Below are 15,282 nucleotides of genomic sequence, written 5' to 3'. Positions count from 1 at the left end.
TCACCTATTTATGTTATATGATCCCTACAATTAATCACAACACAGCTCTGTGGTTGTGGGTAAGAAAAGGGAAATGTTTGTTGCTTGGAGGAAGACATGTGATGTGCTGAGCTCTGAAGCACTGATGTTGGAGTCATAGTGACAACACTGCCTGGGATTTGTTAAACATATTTTTATGGTGATCATTTTCAGAGAAGTGGAGGAATACATACATAAACAGATGTGAATTATATGTTCTTTTCTAGGACACATACATTATTCTACATGTTTATAACATGTTGATATCAGGTGATGAAGTGTTGTGCCTTCCTCCAGATGACTCAAATCATCTTTGCAGCTCACAGCTCACATCTTCCGACAGTCACTACTTAACACTGGAACACACTACAACAACTAGAAAAAAAACAAGATTTCCCCAAAACATGCCAAGAAAAGTTTGTGTGTCTACAGTAAATAACAACACACAGTCTGTTTGTCATAGAGACTCAGGCAACCGAACCAAGCAGATGCAGTACATATAGGTTTTCCATATACATTGTCAACATACACTTTTTTCCAAAGTGTGTGCAACTGGGATGAAGCTTAAATTCAAATATCACAAAATAATCACTCTTACACTGTGGTGGACTGGGAGTTTGGCAGATAGAGGTCAGCTTGGCCCTTGGTGCTAGGCATCTGTGGAGTAAACATCCTATTAGAGCCAGAGAAAGTGTGTGTGTGTGTGTGTGTGTGTGTGTGTGTGTGTGTGTGTGTGTGTGTGTGCGTGCGTGTGCGTGTGCGTGTGCGTGTGCGTGTGCCCGTGCGTGCGTGCGTGCGTGCGTGCGTGCGCGTGCGTGTGTGTATTTAGGGGCGGAGAGATACTTGATGTTTCTGTGGGCATAAACATCACCTGGTTGCTTTCTTGCACACTGAGACAGGACAGTATAAATGCACACAGGTGTTGGTCCAAGAGGCATTAGAGGAGAACACACCTAAACTGTCCAATCAATTTTTAACAAGAAAGACAGACGGAGAGGAAAGAGGGGCGAGCTGGACTTTGCTATTCATCAAATTACAGAGGTGAGTTAAGACTAAAGAACATTCACTGTCATGTTTACATTTTTTATTTTCAGCTTGATCATCTGTAGACAGAAGCAGCTATTACTTATAGTTATACTTAAGCATACTACTTGCCTATTTTTTGTTGTTTCTACTGTAATAGATTTTCTATATTAAAGTGGGAATAGAAATATATCAGTCTGCTGTTAGAAGACAGTAAAATCAAAGGTATCCAATGTAAAGCTAAATTGAGGAAGAAGAGATTAGTCTCAAAGCTTCAACCATTAAAGACATTTATTATAAATACTCAGGACCAGTGCATTTTGACTGTAATATCGTAATCTCAACAAAAATGGCTAAATATAGTAAGTCAATGACTAGCATTAAAGGCACATTCAAAATGTCTGTGCAAAGGAAAAATACAAGAAAAAGTAATATATATATATATATATATATATATATATATATATATATATATTAGGGCTGTAACGATTCATTTTTTTTAATCGCGATTAATCGCTGAAGTTCTATAGTTAATCGCGATTAATCGCATATTTTATCACATGATTAAAATTCTATTATTTTGCATTTCAGAACAGTTTTTAAGTACATATTAACAATCAAAAGCAATTTTAACCAGTGTATCTTGATTGGGAATCAAATGAATGCAAAGAAAGTTACTTTATGAACTTTTTAAGATAAATTTTAAGATTTGTAATTATTTATTTACTGTAAACAAAAGAAAAATGTGTGAATATGTCATTATTGCACAACAACTAAAAATCCCTATCCTTACTAGAGTCAATATAGTGTTTAGTAACTCCTAACTAATGTTGATTACTCACTGACGTCCAGTGATCACCGGTTAATGAGCAGCTCATTTCTGCACAAGTCCGTGTTAACACAGCCCATCTCCACTCTTACCCAGCGACAGAGAAACAGGCTGGATAGTCCGGTACACTTTTGTGTACCGAACAACAAAAACACAGCAGTCTCTGAACTCGCGTTGGGAGTTTCGTTGAAGTTGGATGTAGTCCAGTTTTTGTCTAATGAGCGGACACTTGCAAGCAGGATTGATGGAACAGGTGGCCGGCTAGCGTTAGCTTTCCACCTAGCTAGGTTATACTCCAGCCCCCATTCGTGTTTCACCGCTGAGGATGTCCCCCCGTGATCGCCCGCTCCGGCCGCTGCCTGCTACAGCCACCGCTGCTGCCCGCTGGTCAAACTAACCTGTACGGCGGGCCACAGCAACCTCTTATTTCCGAACATTCATCTCTCCCCCGCCCAGGATTTCATTGCTGCTGTCTTTCTCCATCATGGCTGCAGCCTGCAGCAGGAGGATGTGTTACCAGGAAGTGGCAGCTTGATGATAAGTAACGGTGCTGCAAAGGGTCAAAATAGTAGCCTGTTAGGCACGACGCAAAGCCGAGTGAAGTGTAAAATAAATTAATAAATGCCGGCATGCGATTAATGCGATTAAAAAAACCTTAATCACATCGTGATAAACGCGTTAACGCTGACAGCCCTAATATATATATATATATATATATACCCTTTACAGACCCTTTGCATATACAGTAGAGTATTTACTTTGAAACTGTGATTCAAACTGGATAGGGTGAAATGCTTTGAATCCGAATCATGACATTTCATGACAGACTTTTAGATTTAAAGCTGTGTGTGGATGTTCCTTAAGAGTTGACTTTTTTCACATTGGCCATTTCCCTTTCTAAAGTTAGTTATTTTCTAGTACCTTGCCAAACATACAATTTAAATATTAAATACCTGAAATAATTTCAGCGCATACTTACCTTAAAGTATGAAAACATGCTGACCTAATGATTATGTGTGAAATGACTAGGTCTGCTTATAAAATGATTAAAATTTGCAAACAAGCTACGCAGAACGATTATCAGATTCATTTTGGCAAATATGACTGCATGTGACCCATAAGGAGTTGAAAACCAAAACATGAGCTCGCTGTACTGATTGTTTTGTTCTACTTTACACTCACTAACAAGCACGCCATGATCCAAATGGGTAGTTTGCATGACTTGGCAAGAACAGAGACCATGCTTGTCTGGAAACCTCTGTATAGCCAATACTGCCAGTTACTATCCATCAAGCACCAGAGTTATGAGAACTCAGAGCTTGAATAAAGTCAAAGATTGTTATGTCAGTGAGCAGCTGGCCTTCTAGCTGGGTTTGCCCAAATTATTTCAATGCCACATTCATTTTTGCAGCATTGAAACCAAGCAAACAAAGCTGATCGTTGTGTTGAGACACTTGCACATGACCAAAATTATTTGGTTTATTTGGAACACTTCATTGGAAACTTTTTTTCTTATTAACTTCAGGTCTTAACTGCAGTGCTGCATCCACCCAGTATTACAGGCTTTCAGTTTGGATTAAAACTGCAGTGGGAGAGAGCTGCTTGTGAGAGTCAGCTAAGTAACGAAGGGGAGCAAAAAATGTGGAGCAGTAAAACAGAAAAGAAACTTACAGTATACAGACATTGGAAATGTGCTCACTGGACTTCATTATGAAATAAGTTTTCTTGATACTTAAAATTACCATATTTGAACAACTTTCCAATGAAACCATCAACTGCATATATACATTATTTGTCCTCAGCACAATATGTGCTTGCATATCCACCTTCTTACACTTCCATTTGAGCACCAGACTGGCAGTGTCATCTTAACATTTTTCTATTTTCTATTGTAGTACATTGTATGTATTTAAGGTTGATTGACCTTAAATACTTTAACCAGTCAACCTGTGACTGTCTGACTGGTTAAATGATGTGGACTGTGATGAAAACACCTATCAAGTTGTTATTAGCATTTTCTACACTGATTTTATTGGAACTGTATTGTACATTTATATGTGGACATTGTCTGCCATTGTAGGGACTGCAAACGTTCAGTGGGTTCCCAGGTGCAGTGACGGACCTGCTAAGTCAGCTATGAGCAGATTGTAATTGCTTTTCAGTAGTGCATCCTAATTTTTTGTAGTTTCACACAACAGCTTAATTATTCGTTTTCTACTCTGTACTTACATGCTGTTCCTGTTGTATTTTCTTATAGGTTGGAGGGTTGTAGAAAATGTTTGGATTTGTGAACAAACGTATCGAGCACTGGCTGGCAGAGCGAAAATGCCGCAGGAACAGACTGGTGACCAAAGATGGTCACTGCAACATTGAATTCGGAAATGTCATGTACAGCACACACTTATCGTTCCTTGCTGACTTCTGGACCACCTTTGTGGAGACCCGGTGGCGTTATGTCCTCCTCCTCTTCATCGCCTCCTTCACCCTCACCTGGTTGTTTTTTGCCCTGCTGTGGTACTGGATTGCCCTCAACAATGGAGACCTGACGTGGCAAAACCCCCCATCAAATCACAGCCCATGTATTATAGGTGTCTATGGACTCACCACAGCGTTCCTATACTCCCTTGAAACCCAGACAACTATTGGGTATGGTGTCCGAGCGCTCACCGATCTTTGCCCAGGTGCTGTGGTCGTTGTCATTATCCAGGCCGTATTCGGAGCCATCATCAACTGCTTCATGTGTGGAGTCATCCTGTCCAAAATCTCTTTACCAAAAAAGAGGGCTAAGACCATCTCATTCAGTGATATGGCTGTCATCAGCCCCAAAAACGGTTCTCTTTCCCTGTCAATCAGAGTGGCCAACCTACGCAAGACACTGATGATTGGAAGCCATATCTATGGAAAGCTGCTGAGGACAACAAACAGAGCTGATGGGGAGACAATCATCATGGACCAGGTGAACATTGACTTCATGGTGGACGCTGGGAAGGACAACCTCTTCTTTGTGTGTCCTCTCACACTTTACCACATCATCGACAAGAGCAGCCCCTTCTTCGAGATGGCGGTAGATACGCTCCACAATCAAGATTTTGAGCTGGTCGTCTTCCTAGACTGCACCGCAGAGACTACTAGCTCTGCCTGTCAGGTCCGGACCTCCTTTATTCCTCAGGAGATCATGTGGGGCTACAACTTCTTGCCCATCATCTCCAGAAGCAAGGAGGGCAAGTACAGAGTAGATTTCTCCAACTTCGCCAAGGTGGAGCCAGTGGCCACTGCACACTGTGCCCTCTGTTTCCACAACATCAAGGGTCATCATCACTACTCCAGAGATGGACATGACAACCAGGGCTTTGAGATGACTGAAATTAATGAGCTTCAGAATGTAACCAAGATGTGAGATCATAGATACATTGCAATGGATAGTGGAAATTAAGACTGGTAGAAATTAAGGCTGGTAGAGGCTCATACCTCTCACTGACAAACTCCTCAAGTCTCGAAAGGACAAACAGGTTCTGGCAGCAGGTGGGTTTATGCTAATGGTAGACAACGCATTTTGTAGCATTTAAATATGAACTAAAGAAAGCCTTGTTTTTTGTTATTGTATTGTATCTAACACAGATAGGAAAACCGTCTGTGGGTCAGGACACTTATTGTGAAGTATTTCTATGTAAAACCACACCTGCCACTGTCTGCTTCCAAAAGAGGGATGCCAGGTCATGCAAGATGGTGAGACAACAATTCAAAAACAAAAAGGTTTTCCCAATTACTACCACATGGATTATACACATGTGATATTACTTTAAATGAAGATGAGTGGTTCTAATTTACCTATGGCTTTGTATACATCAGGTTTACTGAGTATTGAGAGGCAGTAAAACGAATGTATTGTACTGTGTGAAACTGTTAGCCACTTGAATGCACCGTTCGTTCAACAGTTCATGCTACTGTAGGCTGTTGTACACAAAGAGACACTTGAAACCAATAGAGTATGCTTAACTATTCAAACACTGAAGCACTAGCAAAGGGTTGGGCTCACAGGCCACTTTTTTCAAAGTGGGTGGCAGCAGCTCTTAGGCGCCCTTGAGCAAGGCACTGAACCCCTAACTGATCAAAATGAATTTCCCCAAATAAAGTAAATTATGTATGCTAGCTGTGTTTTTCTTTGAGTGAAGAAATTATATTTATGAAAATCCATCTTTGTTAAGTCTTATTGTATTTGATCTCAGGGGAAAAATACACTGAAATACATTTTTGCGTACATATCTGTGTCCTCGTATTATTTTGACTAAGCCGGAATGTTATACAAGGACTGTGATCAAAAAGGTCAAAGCAGGCAATGACAGGTGCCAACGTCTGTCACGGCTTTTTATCTGTAAATAAAGTGAAGTTTTGACAGTAAACAGCAATTCAAACACAGAGTGGAAGTGTTTGGGAGATTGCTTGTTGGACATTGTTTTGACTGCAGGCTTTGAACATGAAAACAGAACTCTCCATTTCAGGAAATGAACAGTACATACTGTACGCTTGCATGAAGCTTTAACAGGTTTTCTTACTATGACCTCACTAAAGAACTGCATGTGCTTATGTGTGTGTCTGCAGGGATGTTGCTGTAGCACGTGACGTGAGTAATAAACAGGGCTCAGGTAAATGATGTGGAATGACTAAGCGGCATAAAGATGATGCCTTACAGATATGTTCTAATAAAAAACAAGTACAAAATTGTCCCTTGTGGCTGTTCAATGTGTCCGTGATGTGTATTTTTGTCTACATGGTTCATGCAAACTAATAGAACACTTTGCACGGCTGTAGCTGTCATTTAACAGAGACACTATGCATACACACCAGTTGTTAAATGACCAACACAAACACCTATCATTTGAAGCTGTGTTGAGAGAGAGACTGAAATGATGCAAAGACTCAAATCCTGAGGATACTTGTGATTTTACACCTATTCCCTCGCTCACAGTTTGTGGCTGTGTGATCTGCTGATTCAAAACCTGATGGAATGGAAAAGGGTGTGAACAGAGTTTAGCTCTGTTTACAATGACAAAATGTAACTTGTGATCATTATGGCAAAAATCTGGCATCTCGAAAAGAAGCAGCTATGGTGCAGCTTCCTTTCACCCTTGTCTTCCCACTGGAAATTATTAATTTGAATTAAAATAGGTTACACTCAGTTGCAAGTTTGTCAGGTACAGCCAGCTAAAACACCATGCTAATTCTATCATCATTAATATGCGGTAATTAGGGTGAAAAAAATATGTCTCTAAGTATAATGCAATACTTACAATACAAATCAATATCAACAGTTTAAAAAATGACTGCTGTACAAGACTGTACAAGAGCATTAGGTGTACCAAATTAACCAGAAACTGTATGTTATCTTACCCCTTCTTCCCGTCGACTATGAACTTGTTGTCCTTCCGGGTCAAAATTGAAAATGAACTTTTTTTGTTGCTTTTTCCCGACATTTTCGTCGCTTTTGTTTAAACACTTTTTTTAATTCATGGTCAATAAACCTAATTTTAATGACACTACACCTCCTTTTTGAGTTAAAAAAGGCAGAAACTATAACTTATTTTGAGTAATAGATAAGATCAGAGGTTGTTGAGTGGATCATAGACTGGATATTATGTCAAAGTTGAGTCAGAATACTGTTTTAAATCTATTTATAAAAAAGATTATGCTATGAAATTGAATACAACAGCCAAAATTCAATGAAAGTAATCATTAACTTTACCTGCGAGGAATGTTGTATGGGTCCCATACAACCTACATCCATACTAAAGCAGACTTTATAATGGTAAATCTGCCACTTCAAACATATAATGACCTATGAAAATAAATAACTGCATTATAGAGATACCTTTGTGCCAATGTTGCTATTAAGACTGATTGAAATATGAAAACAGCAAAAGCTTATTAATTTAAAAACAGCCAAACAAAAGCAGTTTGAGGTTAAATTAAGTCATTTTAAGTACTCTTGCTATTTTTGTACTAATAATATAATTCATGATCATGATTCATGAAATACAAATTACTGCATATATTTGTGTTTTACTGTGAAAAAGTCAAAAAGGAAAAATACATCAAGCAGAGAATTATTAAACAGAAAATTATTGTCATTGTGGTTAATATAAAAAAGATGTTTTCCTCTGGATAGTGTATTAAGGAGCTGCCGATATCAACAGAGAAAGCTCTACAGGCTTAAGAGGGTTACATTTTGGCTAGAGGGAGTTCTTACTGGAGAGCCAACAGAAAGCCTTAAAGCCCCTTGTCCCCTCCTCATTATTACTTAACTGTGCTACTACTTTACAACTAGTAAGGTCAAAATGTATCTCACTAGTGTAGTAGACTTTTTTGACATCACTAGTTAACTAGTAAAAATAGTGAGGCTCACAAGTGAACTAGTAAGATCAAAAGAGGCTTCAACTAGTTTACTAGTAAGCATTTTGGCTTTCACTTAACTAAGATCAAAAGAGGCTTTCACTAATAATAATAATAATAATAATAATAATAATAATAATAATAATAATAATAATAATAACTTAAGACTGATATAGCACATTTCATGTTTCATGTTTTCTTTTTTGAACATGGGCAGGGATGAGGCAGTTAACCACATCACTAGTTAACTAGTAAACATTTTGGACCGCACTAGTTAACTAATAAAGTCAACATGTATCTCACTAGTGTCACTAGGCTTTTTGACATCTCTAGTTAACTAGTAAATATTTTGAGGCTCACTAGTTAACTAGTAAGAGAAAAAGAGGTTTTAACATGCTAACTAGTGCATTGCTTCACTAGTTAACTAGTAGTAAGCAATTTTGTCTCTCACTAGCAGAGAATTGTAAATTTGCATACTCTAAATTCATGTTTACTAGTTAAAATGTCAGAGCTTTTGCAAATCATTAGTTAACTTGAAGGACTTTAAGTGTTACTAGTTTGGTCCACAGGACCACTAGTGCGTTAAAGAGCTGTTTAGTTTGGACTTTGGTGCGCTGCCCGGCATTACTAGTAAGGCTTCTGCTGTAACTAGTTGGACAAATGTTACACAAGTTGCTGAAAAAAAGTGACAAGTAAAAGATTTTGTTCAACTAGTTCAACAAAATATCCAACTAGGACAAACAACTGTCCAACTAGTACTGACAAAGAGCCAACTAGTGGAGGAACCTGATGTCTGATATCAAGACTCAAACAGCTTGCCATAACGGCCACTTTATCTTTTAATCTTTTAAAATGCATGCTGTGTTTTTATCCTGATGCAGATACAAACAAAACTGGCTTAAATAAGAAGGGGCAGAAAAGCTGAAAAGTAACTAGGCTCAGGAATAATACCCTTTGTAAATGTGTAATAAGCTGTCAGAACATTGACACAACGAAACAAGTATTGTGCAAAATGTCACAATCATAATTATACCACTTTTGTAGACCATGGTTTCTCAAAAGGGGCTACTAAAAGAAATACAGCTTTGTTTTCATCTGGTGAGGCCACAGGCAGGCAATGTAACATAACTTGAGAGGTAAAAACATTTATTTTGTCACATTTTCCTATACAAAAGCCCTTTTTCAAAAGGTATCACTTCATACATTGCAGGAATGACAATAATAATAATAATACATTGGCTAATTGTAAAATTATACACACATATATATATATATATATATATATATTTGATATCCAAAATACATTGCATATATGAAGTAGCACAGATCCCTTTTCATTTATAATGCTTGTGAAACATGGAAGTTAAGGGTACATTACAATACTTTCTTTATGCTACAAATGACAAGTTCCCTTTTTGTTCTTTTAAAGCTATAAACTTTCAGGAGAAGCTAGTTTTGGATATTACTATAATACTGAATGTATTGTATTGCATAACATACCTGAAATTATTTAATGCTCAGGAAAAGCTATCAATTTCAGGGCTTTTTGGCATAAAACATGATTCACAATGGAAAAGATCCATCATAATCACATGCTGCATATACAGAATTCCTGGCTGTTGGATTATGATTCAAGCAGGCATTTGTGGTTTTGGGAATACAAGAAAAGATCTCGTGCACATTACGATACTTAGGATGTTACAACCAAATTTCAGAAATAATAACAATAATAAAAAAAAAAAATGTTAAAAATGTATTGCCCAAATGTACAGATATAAAAACGCTTAAAATGTGGAACAAACTACTTAGCAGAAATGGACTTAAAAGGTTTGCATTTTTGACCGAGGTCAACTCGTATTAATTCTCTTGACTTTTTATACTGTGTCACATATGAAAATAACTCTGCATAATTTATACAGTAAGTTGCTTTAATGCCTAGTTGACTGATGCTTATAAAATAATAAAAAATAGGTCTGACAAACGCACAGCGTTTGCGAATCTGAGGATTTCTTTGTTTCATCTCGTCATACTTTATTGGTTTTGTTCTCTGATAAACTACTTAGTCCCAAGTAATTTATTTTCAAGTGTCCATTTTCAGTTACTCTAGAGGAATACTTTCGCTATTAACAGTTTTGAACACCTGAAGATGGATATGTTTTGACATGATACTATTACATGATGATGAAATCCTGACTTGAGATTCATGTGCATTTCTCTGGGCTTTAGATCAGTGAGAAACTAACTTTCAATCACACATGCTGCTGTTCTCAAACTAGGATCCAGCCCTGGTAAAATGCATCTTAACTGTCTATTAACATGACTTAGTGCTAAGCCACTTCTCTGTGCTGACCTATATGGTCCTGACTGGCCTACAAAGAGGAAGAGACACCATGGCAGCCGTTATTGACAGAGTGCACTTCAAAATCAAAAATTGTCAGATTTCTTGTGAGACATGGAGATGATGAATACATATCTTACTACGCCCTTTAAGATGTAATGCTGTTTTGTGAATAATGAATAGAAAGTATATGGTATAAAACAGCAGTTAAGGCACTGTGAGGGTTAGGTTTCTCAGTATGCAATGTACTAAAACGGGTCCAACATACAGTCTTATTGTGTAGATACATCTACATAATCACATCTGCAAAAAAAAGGCACTTTCATGTTTTAGATTCAGAGAAGTTTTTTTTTTCATTAAACAAAACGAAAACATCTGACAAAGTTTGATTTTGCTGCAGGGTATCGCTTTTACGTGCGTTTCACAAACCAGAAGACATTCACATTAATACTGACATGGTCGAGCAACAAAACATCTGGAAATGGCTTGCTTGAAAGGCAACAACATGGCAAACATTTAATAGCCTAGTGTGTGGCCCCTGAAAACATCTGACCTGGGTTGAATTATTGTTGCAAATTACTTCAATTACATCTTGACTCAGCTTCCTCAGCACAGTGGAGTCAACTATACACATGCCCATCTTGAACTCCGCACACAACGCACAAAAAGCATTTTAAGTAATCAGTTGACCCAGGTCAGCAAAACATACAGCGCTTCCTTCTCTGGTATTTAACTCTTCTCTAGCCTTCCAGTTTGGAGGATAAATAAAATTGTGAATGGCATATTCCAGTTGCCAAATTTCATTCAGTGCTGAGAAAAGTCCATCTTATTGAGAGCTCCTCCTTGTCCAGCGAATTCTGGAAGACTCTTCACACACATAAAAAGATGCAGATGGACATACGAGCAGACGGAGACAGTGGGAAAAGAAAACTTGATGTGAAGGGAATAAGAAACCCCAACAAGACTGTAGACAAGCAGAAAAGGCAGATGCTTAAAGCGTAATGTTCATAATGTACTGAGGAGGATGTAGATTGAGACCCATAAATAATAGGCCCATGTCTGGTACTGTAGCGTGGCGAGGAGGGAGACAGACTCAAGTTGTTTTCCTGTCCTGCTTTGGTTTGGGGAGGTTTTGGAAAAGACACCTGTAGGTGCAGCTTTCAGGAGGATGGGAAAGAGAAAGGCACAGGAAACTCAGACGCACGTCCAAAAAGCATTAACAAATAGTTGCTAGTCTGGTAAAGGTAAGTAGTATTCCATTTTGGACCATAGCATCCAGTTATTTATAGAGTCTTACAAATAATAAAAAAAAATCTCCTTTAATTTTATTATCCTTCATTTAGGAGCAAAATTTCTTCAGAGGACAAATGCCTCAATCAACTTAGTCTTCATTGGTTCGCCGTCATTGGGAGTGCAGGTCAGCAATGTGGACTTTGTTGTGGGCAAAGAGAGGTTTTTATTGGGTGGTGGATGGTCACGGTGGGGTGTTTAATAGTAACTACCCAGGTGGGATGGCACATGGGTGTTAGGGTGACGGGGAACATTTGGGTTGGGGTAGATGCCTCCGGTGGGCGAGCTCCAGTACGGAGCGGTGGGTCCAAAGAAATTGGAGGAGGTGACGGGCATGGATGGAGGGTGTGGGGATACAAAGTTGACCTTCTGCTGGTGGGCATGGTAGGAAGGCACATACGCTAGGTCCGAGGGGTACTTATACATGGAGGACTCAGTGGGGTGCGGCTGCAGCGCCTGAGCGATGCCATGGAAGTCGAACTTGTAGGCGTAGCGCTTGCCGTGCACCTTGGTCATGATATTTTTGTCATAGTAGTAGCGCAGTGCACGGCTCAGCTTGTCGTAGTTCATGTTGGGCTTGCTCTTGCGCTCACCCCAGCGCCGTGCCACCTCGTCCGGGTCCGTCATCTTAAACTCCCCGTTGGTGCCCTCCCAGGTGATGCAGCCAGCGTTGGCGCTGTCAGACAGGAGCTCCAGGAGGAACTGCCACAGTTGGATCTGGCCTGAACCTGATGGATACAAACACAAACAGTGATCAAACATGCCACCTCATCCAAGAGCATTCATTATTCACCGTTCACCACTCATTATCTATCCAGTGAGGCCTGCATAAAAGGACATTTCCAGGACACCGGCATTATAAAGACTTGATCTTACCTGGATTGGCTAGGCGACTACTGGTGGGACCCAGAATCTGGTAAGGATCTGTGGACGAAAGCAGGGCATTGTTGGTCTCCACAGTGATTACTGTGATGATATACTATACACTAATTAATATGGAAGACTGAAGACAAAATAAACAAGTCACTGAGCAACAGCTAATCAATAATGATCACTCACATTACTTTTACCCATAATATCCCCTTTTAGGATGGATACTTAAAGCAAAATATGCAAAACAATGACAACATGAGAAGCATAATGTGATAAAGTCTTACATTAGTGTATTTGGATTACTGTGCTCCTCTAGATAATTAGCTGTTCAAGAAAACCAATTACACATGCTAATAGATGTGTGGCTGAGAGGTAAGAAAAAAACTACAAATACTAATAAACACTCAAAGCTTTGTGGTAGGCTGTATTCCAAACAGTCCATTATTAAATTGCTTTTGAACCACTTGTAAACAATTGTTTTTCACTTTTCTGAGGCTTTGACGACTTTACTCTACCTGATTTGTGCTTACTTAATTAACTTTTACACATTAGGCCTTTAGCTACCATTTTATAACAATGCAACAGTAAAAGAAGCAAATGCAAAGACTACACATATTAGAGATCTTAGAGAATACAATTATCTTATGAACATGGAATAATAATGCTTGAGTGTCTTGACTATCAACATAAAGAAAACTTTTTTAAATGCACCAACTGGCAGAAAGGGAAGCTGATATCCATGCTGATGAATTAGCTTTAATCCTGTGCTGTTACCTGGCTGAGGTCTGGGCTGCTCAGTGGACTTGGTTACATTCTGTGTAACCACCGGTGAACCTGCAGAGAGAGAAGCAATCAGTGATACAGATAACCTTGTGACACATCTTGAAGGCCAAAGTAAATAAGGCAGTAGTTGGCAGTTGGACTAAGTTCTCTTGACTGAAACTATTTCTAGTGGAATGTAGACTTAATCTGGGTGTTTTAACCTGCACAGAGTACCAGATGATAAAGTTCACCACATCAGGTGAAAATGTAGAACCATGCCCTTTCAGTAAGTTACAGCCATACATACTTATAAGTATTGTCGAGTCAAAAATTATTTTTGTGTCCTCACCTTTGCCACTATGCATGTTGTTTGACCATCCTGTCCGCCTTACAGCATCATATGAAGGGTCTGACAAAGAGTGAGGAAAGAAGGGAAGACAAAGTTATTTAGTATTAGTTTCAAACTGTGTGTCTGTTACTACAGTAAGTGTCTCATCTCATCATGTGCTAGCCTATCACAGGATTGCAACAGTCACAGCAAAAAACAGGGAAACCAGTGCCAAATAGCATTAATAAATCTATCAAAACATGGTTCTAGATACTCCTCACAGGATATCTAGACATGGTAATGTGGTTTGTTTGGTTCGCTGTGATGATTTTAATTGTAGATGGCACAATCTTTAACAGTTGGTTGAGCAGCCTGCAACACTCTGGCCACAAATAAAGGGACTGGTGCAAATGAACGTATAACAGAGACACACACAATACATGCACATGATATTAATCCTCACCCATCTCCCCACACAAGCAGCTTTTATGAAACCTTGACAAACAGCCAAACTGGCCCAGTTCTGTTGTGTGTCTGCCAGTTCAAACCTTACTGAGTGTGAAGCTGGACAGGTTCCAGTAACAATAATTCAATCTGACACAAGCAGATAAAACAGAGGATGTATTCTTCCCCTGGCAGTGTTTAAAAAACACCTTGGTACACTCACAGTGCACCTGGCCAGCACCCTTAATTGTTTGTATTTATGCGGGCTGAAACAGTTCAATCAGTTGCCAGAAAACAGGGAAATATGATACGTATTGTATCTAGATAAGCTTGTATTTTGTGTAACATACTATTCACAGTGTTATCATGACCTGCAAATCTATGTGTCAGCAGTTTCTCCAGAGGGAAGCAGATAGAAACAGTATAATAGTGATGAAAGAGGTTTTTGCTTGGAAGGAAGTTGTTGGAAGGTCAAGAGGCAATCAAATTTACCATCAGAATTTTTGAGAAGCAGGCTTATTCACAATCAAAGTTGACAGTTTGAATCCATAAATCTTAATGTAGGAGAATGAGCAACACTCACACCTACTGCAACAAAGAAGACTCCACATTACTAACTACTAATAACTAAATACTATACTAATACTATATTATATATAATATAATACTAAATAACATCAGGTCCTCATCTCAAACATAGAAAAGGTCTGGCTTACAGCATTGTGTTTTTACACACAACATGCATAAATTATTATCAACCGGTTTTACGATGCTTAAATGACTATTTATTTACATGGAGTCTGGTGGGTTTAGCAACGCAAGCCTGTTTTAGAAGGTGTGTGTGTAAGAAGTTGTTGCTATGGTGATTTCCACAGTGAGGGAGTAGAGGAGGGAGGGGGAGACAGTATCCCCCCTTCTGGTCTTCAACATTCCAGCCCCATACACACACATTGGAAAATCGGAATGTGTGTGCGTGTGTGTGTGTGTGTG

The 15,282-nt window shown here is 38.9% G+C and overlaps 2 protein-coding genes across 9 annotated transcripts in view; one reads left to right on the top strand and one right to left on the bottom strand.

Moving 5' to 3' along the window:
* The first annotated feature begins 915 nt into the window (after nucleotides 1–915).
* kcnj1a.1 (potassium inwardly rectifying channel subfamily J member 1a, tandem duplicate 1) lies at nucleotides 916–6,583 on the top strand. The gene is made up of 2 exons (XM_031290898.2): nucleotides 916–1,059; nucleotides 4,128–6,583. Exon 2 carries the CDS (start codon nucleotides 4,146–4,148, stop codon nucleotides 5,265–5,267), a length of 1,122 nt encoding a protein of 373 aa, XP_031146758.1. The 5' UTR covers nucleotides 916–1,059; nucleotides 4,128–4,145; the 3' UTR covers nucleotides 5,268–6,583.
* Nucleotides 6,584–9,386: 2,803 nt separating this feature from the next.
* The window catches only part of fli1 (Fli-1 proto-oncogene, ETS transcription factor), a 31,893-nt gene continuing 25,997 nt past the window's right edge, over nucleotides 9,387–15,282 (bottom strand). For all 8 annotated transcript variants that reach the window (XM_031290777.2, XM_031290776.2, XM_031290778.2 and 5 more), the window contains 4 exons: nucleotides 13,870–13,929; nucleotides 13,533–13,592; nucleotides 12,762–12,809; nucleotides 9,387–12,613 (listed from right to left, as the gene is read on the bottom strand). In XM_031290777.2, the coding sequence (XP_031146637.1) occupies nucleotides 12,084–12,613; nucleotides 12,762–12,809; nucleotides 13,533–13,592; nucleotides 13,870–13,929 (698 nt within the window). In that variant the 3' untranslated portion in view covers nucleotides 9,387–12,083. The remainder of the gene's footprint in view (nucleotides 12,614–12,761; nucleotides 12,810–13,532; nucleotides 13,593–13,869; nucleotides 13,930–15,282) is intronic.

This window comes from Sander lucioperca, chromosome 8 (assembly GCF_008315115.2).
Source record: "Sander lucioperca isolate FBNREF2018 chromosome 8, SLUC_FBN_1.2, whole genome shotgun sequence".
NCBI lineage: Eukaryota > Metazoa > Chordata > Actinopteri > Perciformes > Percidae > Sander > Sander lucioperca.
This window is presented reverse-complemented; position numbering and strand designations above follow the sequence as displayed.